At 42.1% G+C, this 23,489-nt stretch overlaps 1 protein-coding gene across 2 annotated transcripts; it reads left to right on the forward strand.

The window, feature by feature from the left end:
• Positions 1 to 2,712: 2,712 nt before the first annotated feature.
• Positions 2,713 to 22,691, forward strand: whamm (WASP homolog associated with actin, golgi membranes and microtubules). Of its 2 annotated transcripts, none has more exons than XM_084409166.1 (10): positions 2,713 to 3,282; positions 7,003 to 7,176; positions 7,266 to 7,416; positions 7,638 to 7,807; positions 13,389 to 13,536; positions 13,779 to 13,948; positions 15,280 to 15,366; positions 20,419 to 20,514; positions 20,623 to 20,985; positions 22,177 to 22,691. In XM_084409166.1, the coding sequence occupies exons 1-10, from the start codon at positions 2,746 to 2,748 to the stop codon at positions 22,195 to 22,197; spliced, it is 1,917 nt and encodes a 638-aa protein (XP_084265292.1). In that variant the 5' UTR covers positions 2,713 to 2,745; the 3' UTR covers positions 22,198 to 22,691. The 2 variants fall into 2 exon arrangements, with proteins under 2 accessions (XP_084265292.1, XP_084265291.1); XM_084409165.1 differs by having other exon boundaries at positions 20,628 to 20,985.
• The last annotated feature ends 798 nt before the right edge of the window (positions 22,692 to 23,489 follow it).

Raw genomic sequence — 23,489 nt, forward strand, 5'->3', positions numbered from 1 at the left:
ATTTCACGTTACTGAATATTAATTGACAGACTGAATCTGAATCAGCAGGTCTGTAGTTTAATCTCATATAAACATCAACTCAAGCTTTTCATCAGAAACAGAAATATACTTTAAAGACACACATTTGCCCAGTCAGTTTTTAGAATGCTAGCTTTTGTTTTATGTATTTCTATATTTTTTTGGATTCTGTGTGTTTATCGTTATAATGTTCAAGATGGAGTGATGATGTTATAATTAGGCTACTTTGAACAAGTACATTTGATAACAACAGTAGCTTTAAGGTTTTCTGTTATTGTTACAGCAACTCTTGTTACTTCATACAATAGTTTACACATTGTAGATTTATAAACTGAGCAGATATAAATATGGGAATATTGTCATAATCTAATTGGCAAAGACTGAGTCACTATGGCAAGCCGTTTTAACATTTAACAGCTAGACTGGATATGTGTTGCAGATATCTGTAATTCAGTTTTGCCTAGTCAAAAAGAACATTTCAGATATCCACAAAGACATTCTTCCTAGGACAAATGACATCACTTTTGCCATTCATTTGTATGGGGTTTATCATTACAGATATCTACAATTCAGTTGCAGATATCCACTATGTGAATTACGGATATCTGCAACTGAATTGTAGATATCTGTAATTCTAGTTTGAGATATCTTCAATTTGATTCTGACTAGTCATAACTCCAGTTCAAGATATCTTTAATTCACCTCAATTCAAGATATTTTTTTTATTTTATTTGACCTTTATTTAACCAGGTGAGCACGTAGAGAACACGTTCTCAATTGAAACGGCGACCTGGCCAAGATAAAGCGAAGGTGCAAGATAACGTAAAGTTACACAAAGTACAAGTTTTCTTGGCAGTAATAAAAGCAGCCTTGGTATGTAAACAATTAGTGCATCATAATCTACAATAAAGTATCGAAATGATAAAAAATATCAAGGCAACTACATAAGTAGTAATAATACTGGGCATAATTGTGCAAGGAGAAATTGTGCAAATAGCATACAACACACAAACAGAGTGCATGAGACTCTACATGTTCCTTTTCAGATATCTTAAATTAAGTTTTGACTAGTCGAAATGACGTTGTAGATATCTCAAACTGGAGTTAGGGATAGTCATAATTTAATTGTAGATATCTATTATCAAGTTATAGATATCTTGAAATTAATTTTGATTAGAGGTATCTGAAATTTGAGATATCTGTAACTTTCATTCTGCCTAGTCAAAATGTAATTACAGATATCCTGAATTAGAGTTTTGACTAGGCCAAATGACGTTGCAGATATCTGTATGCAAATTAGGCCCGCATCACACTTTAGGCGGGAGCAGAGCGTGTTGTTCAAATCATCAAATCACATAGCACCTGTTAACTGTTGACTTGTAATTAGCACTGATTAGCACCATGTCGGAGCAACCAGAGGGCGAAGGAGTTTTAATCGTCTTTTTAATGCTGTTAGATACTGTTTCAAACTGAAAAAAATTAATAAAAAATAAGAACTAATCTGAACTAAGAACTTTTTTTCTCATTTAAGGAAGTTAATGTTATTGTACTTCCATGGCAAGAATAGCATGCATGTCAGCATCTTTATTACATTTACATTTACATTTAGTCATTTAGCAGACGCTTTTATCCAAAGCGACTTACAAATTAGGACTAAATAAAGCGAGTCATCATGAAGAGGCAAAAACAACAACAACGCAAGAAGTGCTCAGAATACAAAGTTCAGGCATTATTCAGAGTAGCATAAGTCTGATAAGTGATGTTTCAAAGGAATTTTTTTTTGTTTTTTTTGTTTTTTATGAGGTTAAGTGCTCACGGAAGAGATGGGTTTTCAGCGTTTTTTTGAATGTTGCCAGTGATTCTTCATTCCGGATGAGGCCGGGGAGAGCGTTCCACCAGCATGGAGCTGTGAATGAGAATGTTCTGGAAAGTGATTTTGTGGCTCTCTGTGATGGAACCACGAGACGTCGCTCGTTGACCGATCGTAGGCGTCTGGTAGGGATGTAGACTCGTAGGAGTGAGTGAAAGTAGGAGGGAGCTGAGCCTGTGATAGATCTGTAAGCAAGCGTCAATGCCTTGAACTTGAATGAATTAGTGTGAATTAGTGTGAATCTCTTTCACGCATAAATCTTACATCAACAATAACCTACGACGTAATTTTAAGCATGATCATAAACATAGCATTGCAACATTTTATATATTTTTTGTATATAAAATATTGTATATAATTTTTTTTATTTGTATATAAAAAAAAAATTTCCGATTACAGCCAACGCCATGACTGCTTCTTTCTTCTTCCATTCATAGAAATAAGGAAATGAACCCACTTCTTCTTTGATTATGGCGGGGAGGGGAAATTACTTATTTATGGATATCTAAAATAGAGCAATGTCATGCACAATAATTTGCACTAGTCATAATGACGTTTGAGATATCTTTAACTTTCATTCTGCCTAGTCAAAACTGAATTACAGATATCTCTATCTGTCGTTTCGACTAGTCACAATTACGTTACAGATATCTTGAATGACAATTCCAACTATCCAAAATGTAATTACGACTAGTCAGAAAGACATTGTTGATATAATGTTAATTCCGGATAGTCAAACTTAGCTGTTAAATGTTAAAAGGGCTTGCCATAAGTCACAAGAACACTGGAATTCCCCTTGTCACGTGACCGCGGGATGACGACAGCGGAAGTGCAGAACAACACTGAACACCATCGCGATGAGCGACGCGGACGCGGACAGCGCGCGGATGGACAGCTTGGATGGATGGGTCGCGATTAAACTCGACGCCTTCGAGGACAGCGAGAGCTACAAGCTCAGGTTTATTGTGGAGTGGAACGAGATCGAGACTAAGTTCGCGGTGACGTGTCATAACCGGACGCTCCAGCGACGCGGCGACGCGAGCGGCAGCCGCGCGGGTCTGTTCTCGGGCACGCAGCTGAGATACGTGCATGCGCACCTGAGCGCGGTCCGGGAAGAGCTCGAGCCGCTGTTCCCCGAGCTGACGCGCTTCCGGGAGGCGAGCGTCTGGGACCTGCTGTTCTCCAACGCGCCGCGGTGCGATGCTGACGCGGAGTGCAGGCAGCTGGAGCGGTACTTCAGCAACGCCGTGGACGCGTGCGGCCGCAAGATCGTGCTGGACGCGCTGTTCAGCGTCACTGAGGCAGACGAGCGCGAGTACTTCGAAAACCTGCAAGAGTTTAAATGCAAAGCGATGCGGGACGAGATTACGCGCGCCAAAGACGCGTTGCGCGCGGTGAGCCGCGACACTGACCTGGACCTGAATTTTATTCTGTTCTATTCTATTCTATTCTATTCTATTCTATTCTATTCTATTCTATTCTATTCTGTTCTGTTCTGTTTTATTCTATTCCACTATTCTATTATGTTCTATTATACTATTTCGTTCTATTCTATTCCACTATTCTGTTCTGTTCTATTCTATTCTGTTTTGTTAAGCGACTTTGGGCTTGTGGAAAGGCAGTATATAAATAAAACTTCTTCCTCTTCTTCTTCTATTCTGTTCTATTCTATTCTACTATTCTATTCTGTTCTATTCTACTTTTCTATTCTAATTCTTTCTATTCTGTTCTATTCTAATTATTTTCTATTCTATTCTGTACCATTTTTTTCCAATCTATTCTATTATTATATTCTGTTCTTTTCTATTCTGTTCTTTTCTATTCTACGATTCTATTCTGTTCTATTCTAATTCTATTCTATTCTATTATTCTATTCTGTTCTATTCTACTTTTCTATTCTATTTTATTTTTCTATCCTGTTCTATTCTAAATCTATTCTATTCTGTACCATTCTTTTCTGACCTATTCCATTATTTTATTCTGTTCTTTTCTATTGTGTTCTATTCTATTGTAACATTCTGTTCTATTCTACTTTTCTTTTCTATTCTATTTTTCTATTCTGTTCTATTCTAATTATTTTCTATTCTATTCTGTACTATTCTTTTCCGATCTATTCCATTATTCTATTCTTCTATTCTATTCTTCTATTCTGTTCTGTTCTTTTCTATTCTGTTCTATTCTATTCTACTATTCTGTTCTATTCTGTTCTATTCTACTGTTCTAATTATATTCTATTATATTCTATTCTACTATTCTATTTTGTTCTATTCTACTTTCTATTCTATTTTATTTTAATATCCTGTTCTATTCAACTTTTCTATTCTATTTTATTTTTATATCCTGTTCTATTCTAATTCTATTATTTTCTGACCTATTCCATTATTATATTCTGTTCTTTTCTATTGTGTTCTATTCTATTGTACTGTTCTGTTCTATTCTACTTTTCTTTTCTATTCTATTTTAATTTTCTTTACTGTTCTATTCTTTTCCAATCTATTCCATTATTATATTCTTCTGTTCTGTTCTATTCTATTCTTCTATTCTATTCTTCAATTCTGTTCTATTCTGTTCTATTCTACTATTCTAATTCTATTATATTGTGTTCTGTTCTATTCTATTCCAATTCTATTCTATTTTTCTATTCTATTCTTCAATTCTTTTCTGTTCTATTCTACTATTCTATTTCTATTATATTGTATTCTGTTCTATTCTATTTTTCTATTCTGTTCTTCAATTCTGTTCTGTTCTATTCTGTTCTATTCTACTATTCTAATTCTATTATATTGTGTTCTGTTCTATTCTATTCCAATTCTATTCTATTTTTCTATTCTATTCTTCAATTCTGGCCTGTTCTATTCTGTTCTATTCTACTATTCTAATTCTATTATATTGTGTTCTGTTCTATTCTATTATTCTATTCTATTCTTCAATTCTGTTCTGTTCTATTCTGTTCTATTCTACTATTCTAATTCTATTATATTGTGTTCTGTTCTATTCTATTCCAATTCTATTCTGTTTTTCTATTCTATTCTATTCTTCTATTCTATTCTTCAATTCTGTTCTGTTCTATTCTACTATTCTAATTCTATTATATTGTGTTCTGTTCTATTCTATTCTTCTATTCTATTCTTCAAATCTGTTCTGTTCTATTCTGTTCTATTCTACTATTCTAATTCTATTATATTGTATTCTGTTCTATTCTATTCCAATTCTATTCTATTTTTATATTATATTCTTCAATTCTGTTCTGTTCTATTCTGTTCTATTCTACTATTCTAATTCTATTATATTGTATTCTGTTCCATTCTATTTTTCTATTCTATTCTTCAATTCTGTTCTGTTATATTCTGTTCTTCTACTATTCTAATTCTATTATATTGTGTTCTGTTCTATTCTATTCCAATTCTATTATATTTTTCTATTCTATTCTTCAATTCTGGACTGTTCTATTCTGTTCTATTCTACTATTCTAATTCTATTATATTGTGTTCTGTTCTATTCTTCTATTCTATTCTTCAATTCTGTTCTGTTCTATTCTGTTCTATTCTACTATTCTAATTCTATTATATTCTGTTCTATTCTATTCTTCTATTCTATTCTTCAATTCTGTTCTGTTCTATTCTACTATTCTAATTCTATTATATTGTGTTCTATTCTATTCTATTCCAATTCTATTCTATTTTTATATTATATTCTATTCTTCTATTCTATTCTTCAATTCTGTTCTGTTCTATTCTGTTCTATTCTACTATTCTAATTCTATTATATTGTATTCTGTTCCATTCTATTTTCTATTCTATTCTTCAATTCTGTTCTGTTATATTCTGTTCTTCTACTATTCTAATTCTATTATATTGTGTTCTGTTCTATTCTATTCCAATTCTATTATATTTTTCTATTCTATTCTTCAATTCTGGTCTGTTCTATTCTGTTCTATTCTACTATTCTAATTCTATTATATTGTGTTCTGTTCTATTCTATTCCAATTCTATTCTGTTTTTCTATTCTATTCTATTCTTCTATTCTATTCTTCAATTCTGTTCTGTTCTATTCTGTTCTATTCTACTATTCTAATTCTATTATATTGTATTCTGTTCTATTCTATTCCAATTCTATTCTATTTTTATATTATATTCTTCAATTCTGTTCTGTTCTATTCTGTTCTATTCTACTATTCTAATTCTATTATATTGTATTCTGTTCCATTCTATTTTTCTATTCTATTCTTCAATTCTGTTCTGTTATATTCTGTTCTTCTACTATTCTAATTCTATTATATTGTGTTCTGTTCTATTCTATTCCAATTCTATTATATTTTTCTATTCTATTCTTCAATTCTGGACTGTTCTATTCTGTTCTATTCTACTATTCTAATTCTATTATATTGTGTTCTGTTCTATTCTTCTATTCTATTCTTCAATTCTGTTCTGTTCTATTCTGTTCTATTCTAATTCTATTCTATTATATTCTGTTCTATTCTATTCTTCTATTCTATTCTTCAATTCTGTTCTGTTCTATTCTACTATTCTAATTCTATTATATTGTGTTCTATTCTATTCTATTCCAATTCTATTCTATTTTTCTATTCTATTCTATTCTTCTATTCTATTCTTCAATTCTGTTCTGTTCTATTCTGTTCTATTCTACTATTCTAATTCTATTATATTGTGTTCTGTTCTATTCTATTCCAATTCTATTATATTTTTCTATTCTATTCTTCAATTCTGGTCTGTTCTATTCTGTTCTATTCTACTATTCTAATTCTATTATATTGTGTTCTGTTCTATTCTTCTATTCTATACTTCAATTCTGTTCTGTTCTATTCTGTTCTATTCTACTATTCTAATTCTATTATATTCTGTTCTATTCTATTCTTCTATTCTATTCTTCAATTCTGTTCTGTTCTATTCTACTATTCTAATTCTATTATATTGTGTTCTGTTCTATTCTATTCCATTCCAATTCTATTCTATTTTTCTATTCTATTCTATTCTTCTATTCTATTCTTCAATTCTGTTCTGTTCTGTTGTCCTGTTCTGCTGTTGTGGTTGTTGATCTCCCCGTGATGACGAGGCTCTTCTGTCGTTGTGTTGTGGTGTTGTGTGGTTCCTCAGCTGGTTCAGACTCACTCCAGCGCTGACGGACTCCTGCGACTGATGAAGATCTATGAGGAGGAAGACGAGGCTTATAGAGAGTTTGTGAGTGTTGCGACTCAGTTCTACCAGAACCTTCTGCAGCCCTTCAGAGACATGCGAGAGATCGCCTCGCTCTACAAGACCGAGATTCTGGTACACACATCAGAACATAACCCTAACAGATCAACATGATGTCAGAAGCAGCAGAAGTTGATGGACAGTGTGTGTGTGTGTGTGTTCAGAAATGTCTGCAGTACGAGGAACTGGGGCCGAAGCGTGTGTGTGAACTGAAGACAGAGATGAATGAATGGAGTCAGCGAGGAGAATCAGCCGTTCACTCCATACAGGACCACACAGCAGAATACTTTAAAGACACTTCCAGAGCCCTGACAGGTCTCACACACACACACACACACACACACACACACACACACACACACACACACACACACACACACACACACACACACACTCACTCACTCACTCACTCACTCACTCACTCACTCACTCACTCACTCACTCACTCACTCACACACACACATACACACACTCTCATCTGTGAGTGTGATATCTCTGCTAATAGTGTGTGTGTGTGTGTGTGTGTGTTCCTTCAGGTATGGTGAAACAGATGGAGCAGGATCAGAAGAGATTTGGCCACGCCTCTTGGGCAATGGCCACGCCCAGACAAGAGAAACTCAGAATCCTATTGGCTAAAGAGACACTGCAGCACATGAGGGCCAAAGAGATGTGCATCAAGCGCAAGAGAGTTGAGATCCGAGAGCAGGTGGAGTGTGTGTGTTTGAGTGAGTTTGTGTGTCTGTGTGTGTGTCTGTGTGTACAGATGTATAATTGTTACATCAGTTTACATATCATTAGCCTGTGTGTGACACTGTACGACAGATGGAAACACACTGAAATGTTTTTGTATTTTAACACAGAAAAATTTCTCCGGTTACAATCGTAACCTCGGTTCCCTGAGAGCGGTAACTCAACATTGCGTCAGCTATGAGTAGTGAAGATAAGCCCAGAGAAAAGGGGTCAAGCTACACCAGCCATGAAGAGACAGACAGTCAGCCAACAGCCGCGTCGCTAGGAGTGCTAGCATCTGATAGGCGGAACTAGACCAATGAAACATCAGCTCCGACCCTATCAAAATTAGCATATCCAAACGCAATTAAAGCAAAGGCTGCACTGATCCACAATAAGTTCTCAAGCATGAGAGTAAAACACAGAGTCAACGGCATAGCGGTAACAACTGTGTAACGCACTAGAACAGTTCTCAATACATGAGTAAGGAATTTAACTCGCCGAAAGCACTCGCGACGCCACAGACTGGACATCCAGCTCGTAAAATCTGGCGAAGGTGTTCTGAGAAGACCAGCCAGCAGCAAAACATAAACCCTGGATAGACATCCCTCTAGACCAGACCCACGGAGAGGCCACCGCCCTCGTCCAACGAGCTCTGATGCTACGGGGACAATCCCTCCCTGGCACGCGTAAGCCAGCGCGAGGGCGTCCACAATCCAGTGAGAAAGTCTTTCCCTTAGTTCAGCCACCAAAGCACACGAGAAGCTGGTCCGACTGACGCAAGGCGAGGATGGCGGCTCAGCGGGTGAAGCGGGCAGGGTAACGACCTGTGCGTTGAAGGGTGTAGCAAGAGACTTCGGCACGTAGCCTCGCCTCGGCCGGAGAGTAACGCTGCAGTCGCCGGGTCCGTCGTTCACCGAGAACACGTGTAAGTCTCCGATGCGCTTCGCAGAGACGATAGCAAGAGCAAAGCCGTTTTCAGGGAGAGCTCCTTAACCGCAATCGAAGCTAGCGCTTGAACGGCGGTAGAGAGAGCCCTCAAAACTAGAGCTAGATCCCACGTGAAGGACATAATCTCCTTGCTCCGTCACCAGAGGGTGTTTACCGATCCATCGCCTGTCAACCGGGGAACGAAACGAAGCAATAGCGGCCACATACACCTTCAGTGTGGACGGCTAACTCCCGCTATCCAGTCTGTGCTGTAGGAATCGCAAGGCATCCGACATGGGACAGATCACGGGTCGACATCGCTGTCCTGGCACCATTTAGCAAAAACTCCCCATTTCAGAGCATAAAGGCGCCTAGTAGAAGTCCGTGCAACTTATGGGGTTCCATTTGTGCCGAAATTATGTCAACATGCTATCTGTCTATGCTGTGTGTCGTCTTCCATGTCTATGTGTCTGTTCACTGTCTATGCTGTGTGTCGTCTTCCATGTCTATGTGTCTGTTCACTGTCTATGCTGTGTGTCGTCTTCCATGTCTATGTGTCTGTTCACTGTCTATGTCTATGTCTGTCTGTCTATGCTGTGTGTCGTCTTCCATGTCTATGTGTCTGTTCACTGTCTATGCTGTGTGTCGTCTTCCATGTCTATGTGTCTGTTCACTGTCTATGTCTATGTCTGTCTGTCTATGCTGTGTGTCGTCTTCCATGTCTATGTGTCTGTTCACTGTCTATGTCTATGTCTGTCTGTCTATGCTGTGTGTCGTCTTCCATGTCTATGTATCTGTTCACTGTCTATGTCTATGTCTGTCTGTCTATGCTGTGTGTCGTCTTCCATGTCTATGTGTCTGTTCACTGTCTATGTCTATGTCTGTCTGTCTATGCTGTGTGTCGTCTTCCATGTCTATGTGTCTGTTCACTGTCTATGTCTATGTCTGTCTGTCTATGCTGTGTGTCGTCTTCCATGTCTATGTATCTGTTCACTGTCTATGTCTATGTCTGTCTGTCTGTCTATGCTGTGTGTCGTCTTCCATGTCTATGTGTCTGTTCACTGTCTATGTCTATGTCTGTCTGTCTATGCTGTGTGTCGTCTTCCATGTCTACTGTATGTGTCTGTTCACTGTCTATGTCTGTCTGTCTATGCTGTGTGTCGTCTTCCATGTCTATGTGTCTGTTCACTGTCTATGTCTATGTCTGTCTGTCTATGCTGTGTGTCGTCTTCCATGTCTATGTGTCTGTTCACTGTCTATGTCTATGTCTGTCTGTCTATGCTGTGTGTCGTCTTCCATGTCTATGTATCTGTTCACTGTCTATGTCTATGTCTGTCTGTCTGTCTATGCTGTGTGTCGTCTTCCATGTCTATGTGTCTGTTCACTGTCTATGTCTATGTCTGTCTGTCTATGCTGTGTGTCGTCTTCCATGTCTATGTGTCTGTTCACTGTCTATGTCTATGTCTGTCTGTCTATGCTGTGTGTCGTCTTCCATGTCTATGTATCTGTTCACTGTCTATGTCTATGTCTGTCTGTCTATGCTGTGTGTCGTCTTCCATGTCTATGTATCTGTTCACTGTCTATGTCTATGTCTGTCTGTCTATGCTGTGTGTCGTCTTCCATGTCTATGTGTCTGTTCACTGTCTATGCTGTGTGTCGTCTTCCATGTCTATGTGTCTGTTCACTGTCTATGTCTATGTCTGTCTGTCTATGCTGTGTGTCGTCTTCCATGTCTATGTGTCTGTTCACTGTCTATGTGATTGCTCACATGACTTAACTTCTGTCTTTGTCCACTCAACTCACTCCTGTCACCTGTCCTTGTCGTTTGACTGTGTCGTCTTGCTGTGTCAATGCCTGCATGTGTCATGACTATGTGTTTTTTCATTCTGTCGTTGCTATGCGTCGTTGCTATGCGTCGTTTCCCTCTGTCGTTACTATGTGTCGTCTTCCATGTCTATGCTATGCATTGTTACTATGCGACTGTCTCTCTTTTAAATGCCTATTCCACGAGTGGTAGTCTACGATTGGCTGTTTTAAAATATAACTAATATCGAAACAAAATAACAAAATAACCCAGGCAGTCTCATCTACGAGACGTTTAGGCCTCCTCCAATACTGACAGCTGGGCTAATAGTTTGCAGGTTTGCTTAGTGGTAAACTTTAGATTAGATTAGATTAGATTCAACTTTATTGTCATTACACAAGTACAGGTACAAGGCAACGAAATGCAGTTTAGGTCTAACCAGAAGTGCAATAGCAGCAAGTGCAGGATATACAGTGGTTCATAAGTGCAGAACATGGATATGTACTGAATAAATATAGAGTTGAATACTATTATAAACAAAAATTTACAGATAGATTGTCCTATGAATATAATATACAGATAACTATTACTGTGAACAGAGTTTACAGCTAGATATGTACTGAATATAATAATATACAGATGGCTATTACTATAAACAGAATGTTTACAGATAGATATGTACTGAATATAATATACAGATGGCTGTTACTATAAACAGAATTTTACAGATAGATATGTACTATGAATATATATACAGATGGCTGTTACTATAAACAGAATGTGAGCATAATATACAGATGGCTAATACTATAAACAGAATTTAACAAATAGATATATGTATAAGTTAGGCTAATGAGCAGTATAACAATGGATTTAGAGTAGTGCAAATAAAGTTTGGACAGAAGCTATCCGAGTGAAAGTGCAGTGGAAAGTAATTGCATATTACAGTTAAGGTACGATATTGCAATGTATATATAAACAGTCGGTACTGTAAATAAACAGTCGGCAGTGCAAATTGAGCATATTCCAGTCAAGGTAGTAGTGCAAGATGCATATGTAAACAGTTGTTACTGTAATAACAATCAGCAGTGCAAATGAACATTATAGTATTGCAAATAACAAAATGGAGGCAGGTGTGAGAAGGGAGAGCCGAGTCAATCAGTATATGAGGGGAGTGGGATCAATGAGGGTTAGAGTTTAATAAAGAGACAGCTCTGGGGAAAAAACTGTTCTTTAGTGGTTCAACCACCACCTGCCCGAATTTAATTAACATATTATTTCACGTCACGTCATCCGCCCGATCCGCGGTTTATCTGCATCTCTAGTGTGTGTGTGTGTGTGTGTGTGTGAGTGAGTTGGCTGATTGACAGGAACAGAATGTGAGGCTGATCAGACAGTCAAAACAAATGTGCGTGCGCTTTTAGGCCTATATAATTTTTTTTGTTGGTCTTTGAATTAGTCAATTATTTTAAATACAATTAAAATCATTCATTATTAGCCTACATAATGATTTAATTCCTATAGGCTATATTTTTAAAAATAGAGTCGGCTCTTCAGATATGCGAGCCAGCTCCCGACGTTCACCTACAAGAGCCGGCTCTTAGATCCGGCTCATTCGCAAACGACCCATCACTAACGCATAGTAACGACGCATAGCATAGACATGGAAGACGACCATAGTAACGACAGAGGGAAACGACGCATAGCAATGACACATAGCAACGACAGAATGAAAACACACATAGTCATGACACATGCAGGCATTGACACAGCAAGACGACACAGTCAAACGACAAGGACAGGTGACAGGAGTGAGTTGAGTGGACAAAGACAGAAGTTGAGTCATGTGAGCAATCACATAGACAGTGAACAGACACATAGACATGGAAGACGACACACAGCATAGACAGACAGACATAGACATAGACAGTGAACAGACACATAGACATGGAAGACGACACACAGCATAGACAGACAGACATAGACATAGACAGTGAACAGATACATACACATGGAAGACGACACACAGCATAGACAGACAGACATAGACATAGACAGTGAACAGACACATAGACATGGAAGACGACACACAGCATAGACAGACAGACATAGACATAGACAGTGAACAGACACATAGACATGGAAGACGACACACAGCATAGACAGACAGACATAGACATAGACAGTGAACAGATACATACACATGGAAGACGACACACAGCATAGACAGATAGCATGTCGACATAATTTCGGCACAAATGGAACCTCATAGCAACTCTTGAGTGTGTCCAGCACTCCTGAAGGTGTTTAGCTCACGCATGTTTAGCTTAGCGGCCACGCATGAAGGTTCCTCAGCTCCGGTGCCGTATCGTGCCGTCCGCCTGAGACAGCGGGTCCTACCGTGCGGGAGCCACCATTATCTCTCTCAGGGCTGGCTCGGCCAGTTCGGGAATGCGAGGATCCGATGCTTCCCTCCCTGGTTCTGCAGAACACCACAGGCAGAATCTTCACTGGTGGGAACGTGTACGTGTGGAAGTTATCGCTCTCGAAAGGGAACATACTATTTCCATACTCAAAGGCACTTTCAGTGTTTCTGTCCCAGAGCTGGACAGTGATCCACCAGAGGGAGCTGTTTCACGCCTGCAGGGTTTCAAAGTGCAGTTTGTTTATTTCTGTATCTTGTTGATTTATAAGGTCACTTTCACAAACACCCTAATCTGAGTTCTAGGGGTTTTGCGCTGGTTACCATGGAGACGATGGTTTAACACGTGTCAGACGACACACACCTGATTGTTCACAGATGTGTGTGTGTGTGTGTGTGCAGATGCGCAGCGGGGCCGAGTGTGTCAGTGAGCTGGAACTCCAGTACTACGAGACGCAGGTGGAACTTCACGACTGCAGGTTTGAGATCCTGAGGAACGAGGAGCTTCTGCTGGTGACGCAGATCCAGACCATACAGAGACAGATCACAGGTCTAACACACACACACAAACACACACACACACATCACAGGTCTGTCCTCACACACTAACACTCCACTCGATTATTATGATTATTGGTCTGTTTTACTCATATAAGGACTGTTGGCTGCTTCACAGTCTCTCTGATTTCAGGTTTCACTAATTTAATAGGAACATTTGGATCCCAAAAACGGGTGTGATGGACAATATAATAACCAGTGTGACAGACTGAAGAGTGTGTGTGTGTTGTGCAGAGCTGAAGGAGCAGGTGGTGTATTACGACACTTGTCAGGACCCTGATGAGCTGCAGGATGTCCAGGTGGATGTAAGCCCCGTCCACTCACACCTGCAGCAGCAGCTGAAACACCTGGAGAGCAAAAGAGGAGCGATCTCATCACGCAGAGCTTACCTGAGGAACCAGCGGGTACATGCACACACACACACACACACACCTGAGGAACCAGCGGGTACATGCACACACACACACACACACACACCTGAGGAACCAGCGGGTACATGCACACACACACACACACACACCTGAGGAACCAGCGGGTACATGCACACACACACACACACACACACACACACACACACACACACACACACACACACACACACACCTGAGGAACCAGCGGGTACATGCACACACACACACACACACACCTGAGGAACCAGCGGACACACACTCACTCATACTCACACACACTCATACTCACACACACTCACTCATACTCACACACACTCACTCATACTCACACACACTCACTCACACAGCCATGTTTATGTGATTTGTGAGGACATTCCATAGGCGTAATGGTTTTTATACTGTACAAACTGTATATTCTATCCCCTTACACTGCCCCTATCCCTAAACCTACCCATCACAGGAAACATTCTGCATTTTTACATTTTTAAAAAAACACTGCTTAGTATGTTTTTAAAGCCATTTGAAAAATGAGGACCCCCAAAATGTCCTCATAAATCACGTATTTTCCCGAGTGTCCTCATTTGCAGGTGTGTTATCATAAAAATGTCCTCAGTTGTCATGAAAACAAGTACACACACACACACACACCTGAGGAACCAGCAGGTACAGCGGGGAGTTGTGTGTGTTGACTGTGTGTGTGTGTGTGTGTCTGTGTCTGCAGGAGTTGTGTGTTGATTGTGTGTGTGTGTGTGTGTGCAGGAACTGTGTGTGTTGACTGTGTGTCTGTGTCTGCAGGAGTTGTGTGTTGATTGTGTGTGTGTGTCTGCAGGAGTTGTGTGTTGATCATATGTGTGTGTGTCTGCAGGAGTTGTGTGTTGATCGTGTGTGTGTGTCTGCAGGAGTTGTGTGTTGATCGTGTGTGTTTGTGTGTGTCTGCAGGAGTTGTGTGTTGATTGTGTGTGTTTGTGTGTGTCTGCAGGAGTTGTGTGTTGATTGTGTGTGTTTGTGTGTCTGCAGGAGTTGTGTGTTGATTGTGTGTGTTTGTGTGTGTCTGCAGGAGTTGTGTGTTGTTCGTGTGTGTTTGTGTGTGTCTGCAGGAGTTGTGAGTTGATCGTGTGTGTGTGTCTGCAGGAGTTGTGTGTTGATCGTGTGTGTTTGTGTGTGTCTGCAGGAGTTGTGTGTTGATCGTGTGTGTTTGTGTGTGTCTGCAGGAGTTGTGTGTTGATTGTGTGTTTGTGTGTCTGCATTAGTTGTATGTTGATCGTGTGTGTGTGTGTGTGTCTGCAGGAGTTGTGTGTTGATCGTGTGTGTTTGTGTGTCTGCAGGAGTTGTGTGTTCAGGCTCACGAGCAGCAGAAGCGTTCAGTCACACAGAGATCTGCACAGAACCGCCAACATCACGCCGCACAGCTGGTGAGTAATGCACTGTAACCATGGTAACCACATCCCACTGCATCGCCACACAAAGCATCCCATAATGAGTCACAGCATCAGTGTCTCAGGATCCCGTGGGCTGACAGAGTTGCCATGGCGACCGTCCAGATGGGGTCACGCTCGCTCATGTTCCCAGAATTCCCTGCACTCATGACTGTGGCATGTAGAGCATGAGTTAGTGGTGCGTGTGCAGTGCAGTTAGTGATGCATGTGCAGTGCAGTTAGTGATGCATGTGCAGTGCAGTTAGTGGTGTGTGTGCAGTTAGTGATGCGTGTGCAGTGCAGTTAGTGATGCGTGTGCAGTGCAGTTAGTGATGCGTGTGCAGTTAGTGGTGTGTGTGCAGTGCAGTTAGTGGTGTGTGTGCAGTGCAGTTAGTGGTGTGTGTGCAGTGCAGTTAGTGATGTGTGTGCAGTTAGTGGTGTGTGTGCAGTGCAGTTAGTGATGCGTGTGCAGTTAGTGGTGTGTGTGCAGTGCAGTTAGTGGTGTGTGTGCAGTGCAGTTAGTGGTGTGTGTGCAGTGCAGTTAGTGATGTGTGTGCAGTTAGTGGTGTGTGTGCAGTGCAGTTAGTGATGTGTGTGCAGTTAGTGGTGTGTGTGCAGTGCAGTTAGTGATGCGTGTGCAGTGCAGTTAGTGATGCGTGTGCAGTGCAGTTAGTGATGCGTGTGCAGTTAGTGGTGTGTGTGCAGTGCAGTTAGTGATGCGTGTGCAGTTAGTGGTGTGTGTGCAGTGCAGTTAGTGATGCGTGTGCAGTTAGTGGTGTGTGTGCAGTGCAGTTAGTGGTGTGTGTGCAGTGCAGTTAGTGATGCGTGTGCAGTTAGTGGTGTGTGTGCAGTTAGTGATGCGTGTGCAGTTAGTGGTGTGTGTGCAGTGCAGTTAGTGATGCGTGTGCAGTTAGTGGTGTGTGTGCAGTGCAGTTAGTGATGCGTGTGCAGTTAGTGGTGTGTGTGCAGTGCAGTTAGTGATGCGTGTGCAGTTAGTGGTGTGTGTGCAGTTAGTGGTGTGTGTGCAGTGCAGTTAGTGATGCGTGTGCAGTTAGTGATGCGTGTGCAGTTAGTGGTGTGTGTGCAGTGCAGTTAGTGATGCGTGTGCAGTTAGTGGTGTGTGTGCAGTGCAGTTAGTGATGCGTGTGCAGTTAGTGATGCGTGTGCAGTGCAGTTAGTGATGCGTGTGCAGTTAGTGATGCGTGTGCAGTGCAGTTAGTGATGCGTGTGCAGTTAGTGGTGTGTGTGCAGTGCAGTTAGTGGTGTGTGTGCAGTTAGTGATGCGTGTGCAGTTAGTGATGCGTGTGCAGTGCAGTTAGTGGTGTGTGTGCAGTTAGTGATGCGTGTGCAGTGCAGTTAGTGATGCGTGTGCAGTTAGTGGTGTGTGTGCAGTGCAGTTAGTGATGCGTGTGCAGTTAGTGGTGTGTGTGCAGTGCAGTTAGTGGTGTGTGTGCAGTTAGTGATGCGTGTGCAGTTAGTGCTGCGTGTGCAGTGCAGTTAGTGATGCGTGTGCAGTTAGTGCTGCGTGTGCAGTTAGTGATGCGTGTGCAGTTAGTGGTGTGTGTGCAGTGCAGTTAGTGATGCGTGTGCAGTTAGTGATGCGTGTGCAGTTAGTGATGCGTGTGCAGTTAGTGATGCGTGTGCAGTTAGTGGTGTGTGTGCAGTGCAGTTAGTGGTGTGTGTGCAGTTAGTGATGCGTGTGCAGTGCAGTTAGTGATGCGTGTGCAGTTAGTGGTGTGTGTGCAGTGCAGTTAGTGATGCGTGTGCAGTTAGTGGTGTGTGTGCAGTGCAGTTAGTGGTGTGTGTGCAGTGCAGTTAGTGATGCGTGTGCAGTTAGTGGTGTGTGTGCAGTTAGTGATGCGTGTGCAGTTAGTGGTGTGTGTGCAGTGCAGTTAGTGATGCGTGTGCAGTTAGTGGTGTGTGTGCAGTGCAGTTAGTGATGCGTGTGCAGTTAGTGATGCGTGTGCAGTGCAGTTAGTGATGCGTGTGCAGTTAGTGGTGTGTGTGCAGTGCAGTTAGTGATGCGTGTGCAGTTAGTGATGCGTGTGCAGTGCAGTTAGTGGTGTGTGTGCAGTTAGTGATGCGTGTGCAGTGCAGTTAGTGATGCGTGTGCAGTTAGTGGTGTGTGTGCAGTGCAGTTAGTGATGCGTGTGCAGTTAGTGGTGTGTGTGCAGTGCAGTTAGTGGTGTGTGTGCAGTTAGTGATGCGTGTGCAGTTAGTGCTGCGTGTGCAGTGCAGTTAGTGATGCGTGTGCAGTTAGTGCTGCGTGTGCAGTTAGTGATGCGTGTGCAGTGCAGTTAGTGATGCGTGTGCAGTTAGTGGTGTGTGTGCAGTGCAGTTAGTGATGCGTGTGCAGTTAGTGATGCGTGTGCAGTTAGTGATGCGTGTGCAGTTAGTGATGCGTGTGCAGTTAGTGGTGTGTGTGCAGTGCAGTTAGTGGTGTGTGTGCAGTTAGTGATGCGTGTGCAGTTAGTGATGCGTGTGCAGTTAGTGGTGTGTGTGCAGTGCAGTTAGTGGTGTGTGTGCAGTTAGTGATGCGTGTGCAGTTAGTGCTGCGTGTGCAGTGCAGTTAGTGATGCGTGTGCAGTTAGTGATGCGTGTGCAGTTAGTGATGCGTGTGCAGTGCAGTTAGTGATGCGTGTGCAGTTAGTGATGCGTGTGCAGTTAGTGATGCGTGTGCAGTGCAGTTAGTGATGCGTGTGCAGTGCAGTTAGTGGTGCGTGTGCAGTGCAGTTAGTGATGCGTGTGCAGTTAGTGCTGCGTGTGCAGTGCAGTTAGTGATGCGTGTGCAGTTAGTGCTGCGTGTGCAGTTAGTGATGCGTGTGCAGTTAGTGATGCGTGTGCAGTGCAGTTAGTGGTGCGTGTGTGTGCAGTGCAGTTAGTGATGCGTGTGCAGTTAGTGATGCGTGTGCAGTTAGTGATGCGTGTGCAGTTAGTGCTGCGTGTGCAGTTAGTGATGCGTGTGCAGTTAGTGATGCGTGTGCAGTGCAGTTAGTGATGCGTGTGCAGTTAGTGATGCGTGTGCAGTTAGTGCTGCGTGTGCAGTTAGTGATGCGTGTGCAGTTAGTGATGCGTGTGCAGTGCAGTTAGTGATGCGTGTGTGTGCAGTGCAGTTAGTGATGCGTGTGCAGTTAGTGATGCGTGTGCAGTGCAGTTAGTGGTGTGTGTGCAGTTAGTGATGCGTGTGCAGTGCAGTTAGTGGTGTGTGTGCAGTTAGTGATGCGTGTGCAGTTAGTGATGCGTGTGCAGTGCAGTTAGTGGTGTGTGTGCAGTTAGTGATGCGTGTGCAGTTAGTGATGCGTGTGCAGTGCAGTTAGTGGTGTGTGTGCAGTTAGTGATGCGTGTGCAGTGCAGTTAGTGATGCGTGTGCAGTGCAGTTAGTGATGCGTGTGCAGTGCAGTTAGTGATGCGTGTGCAGTTAGTGATGCGTGTGCAGTGCAGTTAGTGATGCGTGTGCAGTTAGTGATGCGTGTGCAGTTAGTGATGCGTGTGCAGTGCAGTTAGTGATGCGTGTGCAGTTAGTGATGCGTGTGCAGTGCAGTTAGTGCTGCGTGTGCAGTGCAGTTAGTGATGCGTGTGCAGTGCAGTTAGTGCTGCGTGTGCAGTGCAGTTAGTGATGCGTGTGCAGTTAGTGATGCGTGTGCAGTTAGTGATGCGTGTGCAGTGCAGTTAGTGATGCGTGTGCAGTGCAGTTAGTGATGCGTGTGCAGTTAGTGCTGCGTGTGCAGTGCAGTTAGTGATGCGTGTGCAGTTAGTGATGCGTGTGCAGTTAGTGATGCGTGTGCAGTGCAGTTAGTGATGCGTGTGCAGTGCAGTTAGTGATGTGTGTGCAGTTAGTGATGCGTGTGCAGTTAGTGATGTGTGTGCAGTTAGTGATGCGTGTGCAGTTAGTGATGCGTGTGCAGTGCAGTTAGTGATGCGTGTGCAGTTAGTGATGCGTGTGCAGTGCAGTTAGTGATGCGTGTGCAGTTAGTGATGTGTGTGCAGTTAGTGATGCGTGTGCAGTTAGTGATGCGTGTGCAGTTAGTGATGCGTGTGCAGTTAGTGATGTGTGTGCAGTTAGTGATGTGTGTGCAGTTAGTGATGCGTGTGCAGTTAGTGATGCGTGTGCAGTTAGTGATGCGTGTGCAGTTAGTGATGCGTGTGCAGTTAGTGATGCGTGTGCAGTTAGTGATGCGTGTGCAGTGCAGTTAGTGCTGCGTGTGCAGTGCAGTTAGTGGTGCGTGTGCAGTTAGTGATGCGTGTGCAGTGCAGTTAGTGGTGCGTGTGCAGTGCAGTTAGTGCTGCGTGTGCAGTGCAGTTAGTGGTGCGTGTGCAGTTAGTGATGCATGTGCAGTTAGTGATGCATGTGCAGTTAGTGATGCGTGTGCAGTTAGTGATGCTTGTGCAGTTAGTGATGCGTGTGCAGTGCAGTTAGTGCTGCGTGTGCAGTGCAGTTAGTGGTGCGTGTGCAGTTAGTGATGCGTGTGCAGTTAGTGATGCATGTGCAGTTAGTGATGCGTGTGCAGTGCAGTTAGTGCTGCGTGTGCAGTGCAGTTAGTGGTGCGTGTGCAGTGCAGTTAGTGGTGCGTGTGCAGTTAGTGATGCGTGTGCAGTTAGTGATGCATGTGCAGTTAGTGATGCATGACACACGCAGAGTCTCATGACGAGACAGTTGAGCGTTGCGTGTTCTTCATGTGTTTGTGTCTGGAGAACATGAGTGTGTGTGCAGAGCTTCAGGTCCTGAATGATGCAAACACAGAGTCTCCTCGGGCCACATCCCGAGCTCAGAGCCTCTTCTCGGACAGCAAGCCAAATACTTGTAAGTGTGAACTTGTGAACCAATAAATTAACTTCTTATGGGTAAAGGTGGAAAAGCGCATCATTTCCCAGAATGCTTAATTGTCCCAGAGGAGCCTGAGGCTCAGCTCCGTTCCCTGGGTCTGATGAAGCTTCCGTATTGAATTCCTCCTCCTGTCATTCCAGTTCCTCATCCCGGGACGTGGCCGATTTAAACTCACACTCACATTCCTCTGAGCGTGTCGTGTGTGTGTGTGTGTGTGTGTTCAGAAGCGAGAGAAGAGGAGAGCTGAGGAAGAGCAGCAGAAGCAGTGGCTGGAGAACGAGAGAGCAAAGACACTCAACAGAGTGCGCTGCTTCAGAGAGGTAATGAATCGCTGTGTGTGTGTGTGTGTGTGTGTGTGTGTGTGTGAGTGTGTGAGTGTGTTTAATTTTCAGCTTGGCTTCAGTGTTTGTTTTCTGTGTTTCTTTGAGTTTAGAGACATCAGGGTCAGTATGCTTTACATACAGAGTCACATGACTCCAGCAGAGATGACTCCTCCCAGCCCCTGTCAATCATCAGCCTGGGACCACAGAGCTCCACCCCCCGTAGGAAGGGGCGGAGTCAGAAGCAGCGTGACATCCCGGTGCAGATTCTGCTGCCCTCTGGATCTTCATCAACAAAACCAGACCAGACGCCTCCTCCACCTCCTCCTCCTCTTCTTTCTCCTCCTCCTCCTCCTCCTCCTCCTCCTCCTCCTCTTCCTCTTCCTCTTCTTTCTCCTCCTCTTCTTCCTCCGCCTGCTCCACAAACCAGTGACAAGCTGCCGATGCGAAACACTCTTGAACAAAACTCAGGTGAGCGTCAGAGTCCTGGACTCCACAAGCTAATGAAATACAATTCTTAACTGGCGTTTTAATGTTTTAGCTTAAGGAAACAATATAAAACACTATATAAAAGGGTAGTTTGTATGTTTAAAAAAACTTGTTCTTATTGTTGTACTTAAAACAGTAAATAACTTCTTAAAGTTAAAAGAACCTCCAACTCGCTGAGACGGTCAATAAATGAACATTTAGTAAAAGAGCTTGAGGTACAAGAAAAGATTCATAGCCGGACAAATTATATCATTTTTAAACTTTACTAGTGTAAAGTTTTGAAGTTATGTTTTTTTTATTTGTTGACTGGAGACAGACATTTTAGTCTTATGAACAAAATTAAGCATATTTACCCCCCACCGTAGTGAAATCTCATTCTCATCATGTATGTGGAAGTGTGATTTTGTGCTGCTCTTAATTTTGCGTGTCGGTCAAAAATAACCGAAGTTTATTTTTATGTTTCAATGAAATGAATGTACTATATTTTAGTTCGATAATGTTTTTTATTTAATATTTTGTATTTTTAGGGGATTTTATGGTACAAAATAATATTTACGCTGTATTTATAATCCATTTATTCACTTTTTGAGCATAGACCTGACGATTACATTTCCAGCTTAAACTGGTAAATCTTGAACGCTTTAGAGCGACAGACTGAAGTTTGATCTCTTCTCAAAGACGACACTTGGCAGATTATTGCTGAAGTGAAAACAGTTTTGAAAAGTGAACTTAAAAAAAGTTACAGAATTGTAAGTTTATTCTTATGAAAAATGTGCAATGTTAAATTTTTATATGAAATATATATTTTCAGAAACATGTTTTACTCTAAAACTGTGAGACAATAAAAGCCATCTAAACAAGTTGTGTTAAAAATTTGAGCCTGATAAAAAAAGAGCTTTCAGTGAGAGTGTGTTCGGCTGCAGTACCAAACGCTTCCACTAGAGGACATTTGTCTCCAAGCGCCAAAACCTTTACCAAGTTTCGTACCATTCCGATGAAGAAAAAAATTCTACAAAAAACAAATGTAAAATTTTTCGGTCAGAAATGAGCGAAGAGCACCAGAGGTTAAGCATTGTGTGTCATGTTATAAACACAGCACGTGTTCTGTATTTATGTAGACTCTAAGGAGAAATATGACTGTCTCTCAGTGAGTGAAGTGTGTTTGTGATGCAGGGTCGATGGACGAGCTCCTAGCATCGCTTCAGCGCGGACAGAAACACCTGAGGAAGGTCGAGGTCGAGGTCAAGGTCGAGAGTGGTGATGTCAGAGACAGCCTCCTGTCAGCCATCCGTCAGGGCGTGGCCTTGAAGAAAGCCCCGGCCCCTCGAGCCCCGCCCCTCAGCTCAGACTCAGAGTTAGAGCGCAGCATCAAAGCTGCCATGCTGAGGATGAAGAAGGTCTCGAACGACTCTGACGATGAAGAGCGCTCGGACTCGCCGACTGGAGACTGGGAGAGTTAAACACAACCTGAAGTCTGTGATTCTCCCCAAACCTTGCCGTTTCAGCCAGGATTACTAGTTGTGATGCTAACTTCCTTTGCCAATGTGATGCTACATTCAGATCTCTTTGGGATTTTGCACTGAAATGTCTTGTCATTATGTAAGAATACAGTTAATTGCACTGAACATTTGTGTCAATAACATCCGTGGCTCTGAACGGGTCCATTAAAGTGCCTGATCAGGACTGGACTTGTGTGTGTGTGTGTGTGTGTGTGTGTGTGTGTGAGGGAATCACCTTCACCCGTCACTCCATAATAAAGGAGTGATGTACTTTCTGATTTGGTCACAGAGTTTAACATTTTTAGCAAAACGGCAAGATATTATAAATTCGATTTTCAACCTTAATTTGTTTCAGACGTACAGTTATTCACAGCCTTACCGGATATTACTCTGTACTTTCAGGAGCTTCCTCTAGCTAGACGTCTTAAACGGCTCAATCTGAAGCCAGATCTGGTTGTGTTCACTGATCTTACACTGCAGGATACAGCTGTTCAAAAGTTTAATCTGGATCAGAGTAATCTAGATCTGAAATCCCATGTTTTGTTATCCAGGATCAGGTAATACATCTTACTTTACGTCGTTTTTCAAAGCAGAATAGGATTGTATCACCGTGATTCAGACACACACGTGTTCAGATGACCTGATCTGGAGTACCAGCTTCAAACGAGTTTACATTCACAATGCTAGATGTGTAAAGAGCAACAGGTGGAGGAAGAGTCAATGTGTGTCACTCAAAGTGTTTTATCTGAAGAATAAAAACAACAGAAAAATCTCTTTCAAATTTTTCCGTTTCCTCTAAACTAACAGATGCCTATGGAAGCACTGAAGGACATGGTGATGGAAAACATATTTTAATGCTTTTGTATTCTATCGCAAAAGTTTTGTGTTTTCCCCCAAGAAACTTTGCATTCATTGGATAGAACTCAAAAGTTTTGAGAGTGGAAAGCATTAAAATTCATTTTCCCTCCCATTGCCATGTCCCTTTAG

The sequence above is a fragment of the Rutilus rutilus genome (genome assembly GCF_951802725.1).
Source record: "Rutilus rutilus genome assembly, chromosome: 5".
Classification (NCBI taxonomy): domain Eukaryota; kingdom Metazoa; phylum Chordata; class Actinopteri; order Cypriniformes; family Leuciscidae; genus Rutilus; species Rutilus rutilus.